At 37.7% G+C, this 11,542-nt stretch overlaps 1 protein-coding gene across 1 annotated transcript; it reads right to left on the reverse strand.

Moving 5' to 3' along the window:
* Positions 1 to 317: 317 nt before the first annotated feature.
* On the reverse strand, positions 318 to 3,256 carry LOC125850869 (uncharacterized). Its single transcript, XM_049530707.1, has 3 exons — positions 2,226 to 3,256; positions 652 to 2,043; positions 318 to 507 (listed from the first exon to the last, which is right to left on the reverse strand). The coding sequence occupies exons 1-3, from the start codon at positions 3,254 to 3,256 to the stop codon at positions 318 to 320; spliced, it is 2,613 nt and encodes an 870-aa protein (XP_049386664.1).
* Positions 3,257 to 11,542: the final 8,286 nt, after the last annotated feature.

An 11,542-nucleotide genomic window follows, 5' to 3' on the forward strand; every position in this document is an offset into this window, starting at 1 on the left:
TAAACTCGATGGACCTAAACCTTTTGCTAAGATCTTCCACACATTGTTTGTAGGGAAAAAGCTTGAGGTATCGAGTTTTCCATTCGCCCTGAGCTTGCCTAATAAGCAAATCAGAATCTCCCAACACAATCAATTCTTGCACACCCAAATCTATTGCCATATTTAGACCCATGATGCAAGCTTCATACTTTGTTGTGTTATTTGTACAGAAGAAACGAAGTCGAGCTGTCGCAGGGTAATGCTGTCCTGTGGGCGATATTAGAATTACCCCAATCCATGTGCCTTTTTTGTTGATTGCTCCATCAAAATATAATTGCCTAGTTTTTATCTAGATTTACTTCTTCAACTGAGTTAATCTCTTCATCTGGAAAATATGTATCCAGTGGTTCGTAGTCGCCATTGACTGGATTCTCTGCCAAGTGGTCTCCCAGAGCTTGAGCTTTCATTGCAGTTCGAGTGACATATATAATGTCAAATTCAGTGAGCAAGATTTGCCATTTCGCGAGTCTGCCAGTTGGCATTGGCTTCTAAAAGATGTACTTCAAAGGATCCATCCTAGATATGAGGTAAGTTGTGTAGGACAAAAGGTAATGCCTTAACTTTTGAGCTACCTAAGTTAGGGCGCAACATGTCCTTTCCAAGAGGGTGTACTTGACCTCATAACTAGTGAATTTCTTGCTCAAGTAGTAGATAGCTTGCTCCTTCCTGCCTGTGGAATCATGATGACCGAGAACGCACCCAAAGGAATTATCTGTCACTGAAAGATATAGAAAGAGAGGCCTATCAAGTTCAGGCGAGACCAACACGAGAGGTTTGGACAAATATTCCTTGATTTTTTCAAAAGCTTGTTGACAATCATCCGTCCATCGGACATTAGCATCCTTTTTCAAAAGTCTGAAAATGGGCTCACAAGTGGTTGTGAGTTGATCAATAAACCTACTAATGTAGTTCAACCTCCCAAGTAGACTAATGACTTCGGTCTTATTTTTTGGGGGTGGCAAATCTCGAATGACTTTTATTTTGGAAGGATCCAATTCGATTCCCCTTCTACTGACAATAAAACCTAGAAGTTTTCCAGATGGAACTCCAAATGCACATTTTGCTGGATTAAGCTTGAGATCATATCTTCGCACTCTTTCGAAGAATTTTCTCAGATCTTGCACATGGTCAGCTTGTGTTATAGACTTGATGATTACGTCATCGACGTATACTTCGATTTCTTTATGCATTATATCATGAAACATGGTGGTCATAGCCCTCATGTAAGTTGCCCCAACATTTTTAAGACTGAATGGCATGACCCTACAGCAATAAGTCCCCCATGGAGTGGAGAAAGCAGTTTTCTCAGCGTCCTCTTCGTCCATCAAGATTTGATGATACCCTGCATAGCAGTCCACAAATGATTGAATTTCGTGTCTGGCACAATTATCCACTAGAATGTGGATATTAGGCAAGGGAAAATTGTCTTTTGGACTAGCTTTGTTCAAATCCCGATAGTCAACACAAACTCGTCTTTCCATCCTTTTTCGGCACAGATCAACATTTGCCAACCAAGTAGTGTAACGAATGGTTTGGATCACATTTGCATTTAGTTGTTTCATGATTTCTTCCTTGATTTTTTCACTAACGTCCGATTTGAATTTTCTTCTTTTTTGTTGGACGGGTGAAAAATCAGGATGAGTGGTCAACTTATGGACCACTAAATCAACACTCAAACCTGGCATGTCATCATAGGACCAAGCAAACACATCTTTGTATTCAAACAAAAGTTGTATTATGGCATCCCTAATTTCCTTCTTGACATGAAGACTTATTTTTATTTCTTTGACTTCCTCATTACTTCCCAAATTGATGGCCTCTGTTTCACTAAGATTAGACTTAGGTTTGTGCTCAAACTGTTCCAATTCCCTATTAACTTCCCTAAAAGCCTCTTCTTCATCATATTCAACCTCTCGACTCGGGGATTCAAGAATAAGTAACTCTTTGAGATCTGGGAGTGAATTCCGCATGCATGTCATGTTATCAAAGCCGGCATTTATAGAACTGAAAAATGGAGAATAAGAATCAGGGGAGGGAAAAGACAAAATTTTACTATGAAACTGGAATTTCATTTCATTGAAATAAAAAAAAGGATAGAAGGGTTGACATTAAAACAAAACACTTTCAAATATTCGGATCACAACCCTGACAACAACAAAATACAAAAGAGTAGCAAAACAAACTACCAAGACTCCTTCCTTATGGGGAAAGGAGTGGCTTCCCAACTGTTTAACTCAAAATTGGAGCCCACGAGCTGCACATCGGCATGACTTGTACCTTCACCAACTTGGACCATGTTTACTTCACAAAACAACTGACTGAGATCCTGAATAACTTCTTCAATGTCTTCATGAGTAAATGAAGCTTCCATTTCTAGACCCTGAGGCTTGATAAAGGAATGATAAATATGGGGAATTGGTTGTGGAAACGCCCAATCAGTCCTTTTGTGGTTCTTAGTCTCATCTCTATTTCTCTTGCTTTGTTTGTATCCGAGGCAAGAGGTGCCTTGGTTCCCTAAAAGAGTAATGGGATCCATAATTCCTTGTGAACATAGTCCCAAACCTTTACCAGGTTGATAACCATATTTAAGCATTGTCGTTGCTACCATTGAAGAGGAAGAAGAGAGACATGGTTGGATAATGGGATCTCCTTCTCTAAAGCGATCGACTGATACGGCCTCAAAATATTGGTAAACAATGGAATCACATCCTTCTTTTGCCTCAATGTATGGAATGGAGGGATCTCTGTAAATAGGCAAATCATCTTCCCCATGCACAATGATTTCCTGATGGTTGTGTTCAAACTTAACAACTTGATGCAGAGTTGATGGGACTGCCCGAGCCGTGTGGATCCATGGCCTTCCCAATAGAAAATTATAAGGTGTGTCCATGTCCATTACTTGGAACACAATCATAAAATCCACCGGTCCAATTGTCATGTTTAACTTTATTTCACCAATGGTATCCCGCCTTGAGCCGTTATAAGCTCGAACAAATACATTGCTGGGGCGAATTATGTCAAGGCTAATTTTCAAGTTTTGCAGTGTAGAGAGAGGACATATGTCTACCCCCGATCCCCCATCTACCATGACCCTATTTACATAGTACTCTTCACATTTCACTATAAGAAGCAAAGCTCTGTTGTGTCCAGCTCCTTCTGTGGGCAACTCATCATCAGTGAAAGTGATGGTGTTTGACTCAAAGATGCGCTTGGCCATTTTCTCTAACTGATTTACCGTGGTCTCCTTCGATACATGTGTTTCATTCAAAATCTTATTCAACACACGACGATGTTCTACTGAGTGCAAGAGTAGAGACAACAATGAAATTTGTGCCGGGGTTTTCTTCAATTGTTCCACAACAGAGTAATCTGGAACCTTAATCTTTTTTAGAAACTCTTATGCTTCTTCCTCAGTAACTGCTTTCTTCAGTGGTACTTGGATGTTTTGAGTCATCTTCCCTTTTCTTAATTCTTCTGGAGAATAACATCTTCCAGAGCGTGTCAGCCCTCCTGCTTCATCAACCTCTTCAACAATCTCCTATCCTCGGTAAACCACAATGATTTTGTTATAGTTCCAAAGGACAACCTTTGAATCAATTACCGGAAGCTGTTGGACGGGCTTAACAAAGATAGGTCCTTTCAACTTTGCCAAGCAATTTTGGTCCTGTTGTGTTAATGAAAAACCCTTTGATACATACAACTTCGGCATACCTGCTCGAACTTCAATACCCTTCAAAACCCCCGGGACACACAAAACTTTGGTATCAAGGTTGACACCTTCCACACTCAAAGATGCAACTGGTTCTAAACTCTTTATCGGCTTGTTTTCCTCTCCGATCTTCCTAAACAACTTTCCCATTTTGCCAAGGAGTTTGTACTCTTGATCATCGCAGATCATACCCACTAAACTTTTTTGAGCTGGTAGTGGGTTATTAGTCACATTGGGAGTGTTTTGATCATCTGTCACAACGACCACTCCATGATCGATTAGCTTCTCTATTGCCCCCTTCAAGGTCCAACAATTATCAGTGTTGTGTCCTGGGGCCCCTGAATGATACTCACATCTTTCATTGGCTTGGAAACCTGGAGCAGTTGGATTCAGACAATGTGGTGGGATAGACCCAATCACTGCTATCTTTCTTAACTTTTGAAACAAGCTGGAGTATGACTTTCCCAATGGAGTGAATTTCCTTTTCTGTCCTTGCTCTTGAGTATAATTTTGCATAGGAGGAGGGTTGTAAGGGACCTGATAAGGTGGTCGTTGTGGGTGAAGGTTTTCTTGAGTTGGGGCTCGAAAATGTGGGCGATTGGAGAATGCACATATGACTGAGCATTGAAGACCATGTATGGAGATGGAGATACTGGATATTGAGGGACATAAGGGTAGTAATGTTGAGGATAGCTAGATTGTCCCTGAAGTGGTGGGTAAGGACAATTAGAATTCCTTTGAGCACCCCTTGACCCTGATGCTAGCGAAGAAACTTCCTCTTTTCTTTTACGATTTCCAAAATTGCCTAAAACACCTTAAATGGCCTGTGTGGTAGCTTTGATTGCTGCCTGGCTCACGATCCTTCCTATTTTTAGACCACTTTCAACCATTTCTCCAATTTTGATTACTGTGTGAAACGGTCTTCCTATTGCGGCTGTTAGGTGGTGGAAATAGTCAGGATCTTGAGCCTCTATGAAGATATCAACCAATTCTTGCTCATCTAAAGGTGGTTTGACCCGGACTGCTTGTTCCCTCCATTTGATAGCATACTCTCTGAAGCTTTCATTTGGTTTTTTTCTCATATTAGAGAGTGTATTGTGATCTGGCATAATGTCGACATTATACTGAAATTGTCTAACAAAATCTTGAGTCATATCATCCCAGATGTTCCAGTGGGAGATCTCTTGGTCTATAAACCATTCTGAGACAACACCAGTCAGGCTCTCACCAAAATAAGTCATGAGCAGTTCCTCTTTACCCCCTGCACCTCTAAGTTGATTGCAGTATCTCTTGAGGTGAGCTACGGGATCACCGTGCCCGTCATACTTATCAAATTTAGGGGTTTTGAATCCAGGTGGCAAGTGGACATTTGGGAACATACACAAGTCTTTGAATGCGACACTTTTGTGCCCTCCTAGCCCTTGCATACTTTTCATGTGTTGCTCGATGCTTTTCATTTTCTTCAGCATTTCCTCTTGCTCTGAGACTTGAGGGGGCCTCTCAACATTAATAGGGGAGCCGAATTGTACAGAATTAGGGCCCCGAATGCTATCCCAGGAGAATAGTATTGCTTTGGATGGACGGTGAACTGTCCCTCTTGAGCTGCTCTCTGCGTCACAGTTGGTTGTAGGAGAGTATAGACCGGTGCAGCTGTCGCGACAGTGGGATTATTCCTGAATGGCATGCCTTGAGGGGGTGTTGTTGATGGTCCGGCCCCACAATTATCAAATGGACCATACCCCGGAGGAAAGAAAGGATCTGATATCGGGACCTGAGAAGACGAAGACCGGATACTAGTGATCTCAGGAAAACCGGGAATAGACGTTAGTGGTTCTTGGCCATTGGCCCATGCTTGCCACAACTGTGCCATAACATTCCTCAATGTCTGATTTTCTTCAACTGTGGCTGACTCTCTTGTCGTTGAATCAACTGGAGTATCCACTAGGTTTACCGCAGTTTCAGTATTGCTTGTCATTGACGCTCTTACCTTAGACCTGGTAAAGTACGGGTGTTCTGCCAGTTTACCACAAACCAACCACCGAAAGCTTACTAAAGAGATGAGAAATGAACAAACTTGTTAGGGGTTAGACATCATTCACACATTTGTTAATCACATAATAACATGAGTTCAAAAGGCTATTGTCTCACCCCAGCTTTGTTTCGCTCATTGTCTTCCATTTTTTTTTAATTATTTTTTTTAAAAAAAAAGTTTTGATCGAACCCTTTGGAGGTTGCCTATGTATCATATCGCCGCATGAATCAGATCATTACGTAGTTCAGAAATTTAGACAACTCAACAACATTAATTTAGACAAGAAAAATCCAACCCTTTCATTCATTTCCAAAAAACGTTAAGCAAAATCAATGGGTTTAAACACAACCATGATCAACATGATCTCTTTGAACACCGAACTTTAAACTGAAACACTGAGTCTTAAACAAAACAAGATAAAAAAAATAAACAAACTAAACAGTTAAACTCTTCTTCAATCTTCATCATCTTCCTTAGGCTTTCTTTGTCCTCCCAAGGTCACATACAAATTCAACAACACCTTCGACAGATAGGGAACAATGGCCCGTGCTTGCTCAACCACTTCTGAATCATTCATGCGACGATGATTTTTAATAACATAGGAGGTTTGTTCCGCCAGCTGATGAACTTGATGCCTAGCCTTTCCCATATTTTCATAGCAGTTATTCAACCAAACCTGATGATTACCAAGATTGTTCCTTAAGAGGGCCTCTCGCTCCTCTGCTGCTTCAAGTTGATAGTGAAGTGTTGTTATCTCAATGATCATTTGCCTTTACCCCTCTTCGATATCGACACACTGACTGACTCTTCTTTTATGGTCTTCTAACTCTGCTTTAAGTTGATCATGTAAATGCATCCAACATGACCCTTCTTTCTCAAATTTCTCCTTTCGCTGCTTAAGTTCTCCCCTTTGGTAGTTCACGACCTCTTCAGATGCCACTAAGTCCCTCTTCAATCGAGAAATTTCAAAACTCTGCTCCTTTTTTATTTGTCGGGCCAAGTGAATTCTACTATCCAACTCTTCCTCTAGACGGGCTAATTTCCCCTCCGCATGTTTCAATTCCCCTTCCGTATCTTGTAACTCCAACTGAATATTTCTTCCTCTTTGGACTTGAACTTCTTACCGGGCAATGGTGGTTTTGGCCTTCTCCAACTCTTTTTCCAACTGTCTTATGATGTGCTGGTCTTTTCTTTTCTGCTGGATCCTTCGGGAATGTCATCAAATGTTGTTGGATCACGAAACCACGATAAGTACCCAGGCACCACTTTTCCCTTATCTTGCTCCACCGCCATTTCACTTAGCTTAGAAATTATACTTCCAAACTAGATCTTCAGAATATCAGTGTTATCAAAGGCAAAACCTGGCGGGGTGTCAAATACAAATCTACTCATATCATCATTTGGTGGAATTTCTTGTACTCTAGCCAGCTGACGCATAACTCGAAGTAGGGCATAGGGTTGAACACCTCTAAACCCAATCAACACAAGAAACGAGATACCACTAGACATGCATATGACATCCTTAACTGGGAACCAGTAATAATTCCACACTATTTCATCAGACGTGATCATCGAAAGTTTCTCTTCACACGCTATAATTCCTTTTGGAAAATCGATTTTTGCTTCTCTTTCCTTATGGGAGGAAACGTACTTACACCAGTCTGGAGTGAACCTGGGTGCACGATCATGGTGATAAAGATGATCCAAAAACCATATTTGCAACAAAATGCTGCAGCCTTCAAAGTACATTTCCCCATTTATGCATTTAGTCAATGCACGGAGCATATCTGCCAGGATCATAGGAATAATAGTAGGACTCTCCATTGTGGTCAACGCCTTCACCACCCCAGCCAGACGAATATCAATATGCTTGTCCCGTTTGGGGAAAACAATGAGCCCCAAAAATGCGACCATGAAGACAAAACATCTATTCTCCTTCCAAGCCTCTTCACCCCCTTGGTTGCTAAGTTGGTTCCGATAGTTTTTAAATCCATCATTTTGGACATACCTCTCGTATAGAAAGTCCAATGAAACCCACCCATTTTTCAAACTCTCCTTCTCTACTTGATTGATCTTGAGAAGTTCCAGGAACTTTTTGGCATCAACGTTCTTTGGAATTATAGGTTTTTTGTTGCAGAGATCAGCACCCCGAACACTGGACCCCTTCCCCAAGCTGGCGATTTCTTCCAGAGTTGGTGTCATCTCGAAGTCAGAAAATCGAAATACATTATTTTTTTAATCCCAGAAAGGAATCAATGCCTCGATCACATCCCTTCTAGGGTCAATCTCCATTAGATGCACTAGATGTCCCAAATGTTCTTTTACTCTCCTTTGCTCATGACTCCCTATGTCTGTCCACCATCGCCATAAATTCTTGGGTATTGTGTCAATGATCATGAACTCTGGAATTCCTTCACTTCTAGGCCTTTTGGAACCCTGTCCTTTTGTCGGAGGTGCCATTTGTACCTTTGAATAGAGTCCAATTAATGTTTTATGACAAACTCTAACCGAGGGAGGAAAGAGGAGTAAACAAAAAACAAAATACCTCTTTTTACAAACACCGAACCCGAGAAGGTATGCCTACGTATCTCATTTTAGTGAAAATCAAGTATGCATAGTTCATAAAAAAAAACTCACACTTGGAAGACTCTATTATTTCAACCTCTTTTATTATTATTATTATTATTTTTTAAAAAATAAAATAAAAAAATTGAAAAACAAAGCTATTATAAAGCTGGTCAACAATATAAAGGCCTTCTGAAAAAATTATTCTCACGTAACACATAAAATGAACATGTTGGTCTGGAGTGGGCACATATCTTAGATTTTCTAGGTCAAATTCAAATGATACAAATAAACGTAGCCTATCAGAGATAGTTTTTGCTAGGTTTAGCACTTTTTTTTGGAAGGTGTCTAGACTGGCTTACTTGAGTGGACAACTCGAGTCGGGGAGGGTCAGCGTACCGGTAGCAGAGCTATTTCGGCTTAACTGGTGGTCCAACCCCGCCTAACATGTGTGACAAACCTAGAACCAGGAGCGTAACCGCACACTGGCTCATCCTAAACAGATGTCCCGTGGAGCGTATCCGCACACACAGTGTATAACAAAATTCTGGAGATTCAGAGGGTGTGCGAGAGGAGGCAATTTATACACAATTACACAATATCAAAACAATGAATCATTGAAATAATGCAATTAGTCAACAAAAAAAATAAAAAATTATTCAAATATTCAAAATAGCCAAATATTAATGTACAAAGCTCGAATTCTAAAGATAGTCCCCAACAGAGTCGCCAGATCTGTCACACCACTTCTCTTTTTACAATAGTTATGGATGTGACGGGTTTTTTTTTTAAAAAAATAAATAAAATAAATAATAAAATAAAATATAAAACTAAAGGGAAAATGATTTTTTTTAAAAAAGTCGCCACTTGAAAATGAGTTTTTTAGGTGTTCCAAGTCACCTAGTAATTCCTAATTTAAAAAAAAAAAAAAGGGAAAAAAATCTTTTTTGTTTTTAGTCTACGAAAATAGAGATTGGGTAAGGAATTCTGTTGACCGGAGGAAAGGTGTGAGGCACCTCCTTGTCCCGTGGTTCTAGCATGGTCGCTTTATCAGCTCATGTTTGGCTAAAAGAATTTTTTGGATAAAAGAATAAATTTGTGTTAGTTACTAATCTTTTTGTTTATATAAAAAATGATTGACCTAGGAGCATAACCGCACACAAGATCACTTTTTTAGAAATGAATACACACCAAGGATTGTAACCGAACACATGGTGGTATTTAAAGTTTATTTTATTTTTCTTAAAAAAAATTGATAATTTATGACTCAAATTTTATTTAACAATGAGAAAAGAAAAAAAAAGAAAAAAAATTGTTGCAACATATAGACTTGAACAAAGATTTTTTTTAAAAAATGAAATAAATATATTAAGTGTCACTACTTGATGATAACAACAAAAAGAAAAAAAAGTATATATTCTTTTTTTTTTTTGAAATAATGACTAGGCCCCTTTTAAAACAACTACTGATGTACTAAAAAAAATTATATTGATATAATTTCAGAAAAAACGACCACTTTAATAAAATTTTTGGTTTTTCATAAAATGGTCATATGTTTTCTTTTGAAAAGAAAACTTGCAAAAATAGCCTATTTTATCTAATAGTTAAATTATTAATCAAAGTAGCCGGTTTTGTATTCCGTTTCAATAACCATTTTATATATTTATTTAAGACAAAAAAAAACTGAATTTATGAAATGATCAAATTTACATTATTTTTGCGAAAATGATCAGATTTACATTTTTTGCAAAAATAGCCAGATTTACACTTTTTGCAAAAATGACCACATTTAGTTTTTTTTTTTTTAAAAATAGCCTTTTTTTTTCCTTTCTTAGAATGACCAGAAACTAAAAAACTAAAAAAGGGACTTTGAGATTGTTTTTTTTTTAAGCAAAAAGCATGGGATATGCATCAACTTCATAATGATAAATATAAAATTCACACCTATTTTAATAATAGAACACAAATATATAATAACAACAAGATATAATTTAACTAATTCCAATAAAGTTACACATCGTTTCATAATGATAAGATATAATTAACACTTAGTTTAATAATAAAACACAAATATACAATAACAATGAAATATAATCATATTAAGTATCATAACATATTTAACTAATTCAAATAAGTTAAACATAATAATTAAATCAAAGATATAAACATGCTTCATTATTTTTGAAGTTACATTGCAAAGTGTAAGGAAAGAAATATACCTAAAGAGATGATGACAAAACAATGATGAAAGCAAAACTCAATTTCACTCCCAAAAGACCACCCAAGATGCAATATATATATAATTTTTTCATTTTAGAAGTAATGATTTTTCCTCTTCTAATTTTCTGTTCTTGTTCTTTCTCTTTTTTTCCTTCCCTTGAATGAAAGAAGAATGGGGTTTAAATAGGTGTGGAGCATTAAACTCCCCACTCTTCTTGAAAACTTAAGAGTCAATGCATGCATTGGACTCTTTGTTTTCCCAAGGTGCCACCCAAGATGACCAATTGAATTTCCTTTTTTTCTATTTTCTTTTTCTTTTTTCAAGATAAAATTAATTAAAAGACTACATTACCCTTTTAGATGACCCATTTCTTTTATTCATTAATTGAATAATAGCTAAATGGGTCCTCTGAAAATTTAGAATAGGCCAAAAAATGTCATTTTGGATGACTCATTTCTTTTACTCATTAATTATCAGAACAAAATCAGTCCATTAACACAAAATCTAAACACGTAAACTATTTTGAAGATCAAACACAACAAATAAGGCAGAAAAATAAAAATAAGAAATAAAAACGAAATTTAAAAATAAAATAAAAATAATAATAATAATAAAACTCAAGCAACAACTTAAACATGAACTTGAAGAACACTAACAAAACAATACAAATCCGACATCAAAACAACTTATATGGTTTAAAAAATGTGATAATGACGGATTTGGATAGAGGATGAGAGGGGGAAATGGTTGACATAAATTTTCGGACGATTGGAGGTCGCCGGAAAATTCCGCTGGAATTTTTTTGACGAATTTTGGACATAAACTTTACATCAAAGGATAGCCTTTGAAGAGCTCTACACTTTTATGTAAAGGATATAGGACGGGGATGGCCGAAACTTCGTAAATCTAAAGATAAAGATGAAGATTTATGTTTGGTTTTTCTTAGAACTACGGAGTTTGGCTATGAATATGAATG

Source organism: Solanum stenotomum, unplaced genomic scaffold (assembly GCF_019186545.1).
Source record: "Solanum stenotomum isolate F172 unplaced genomic scaffold, ASM1918654v1 scaffold19809, whole genome shotgun sequence".
NCBI classification, from domain to species: Eukaryota; Viridiplantae; Streptophyta; class Magnoliopsida; order Solanales; family Solanaceae; genus Solanum; species Solanum stenotomum.

What these genes read in the sequence shown, in the direction of transcription:
- LOC125850869 (XM_049530707.1), bottom strand. Translation starts at nt 3,256, where the DNA reads ATGGCCAAGCGCATCTTTGAGTCAAACACCATCACTTTCACTGATGAT. An exon ending in CCCATAAGGAAGGAGTCTTG is followed by an intron (nt 2,044 to 2,225) that starts GTAGTTTGTTTT and finishes TCCATTTTTCAG; the next exon opens with TTCTATAAATGCCGGCTTTG. An exon ending in TTCACTAGTTATGAGGTCAA is followed by an intron (nt 508 to 651) that starts GTACACCCTCTT and finishes GCCAACTGGCAG; the next exon opens with ACTCGCGAAATGGCAAATCT.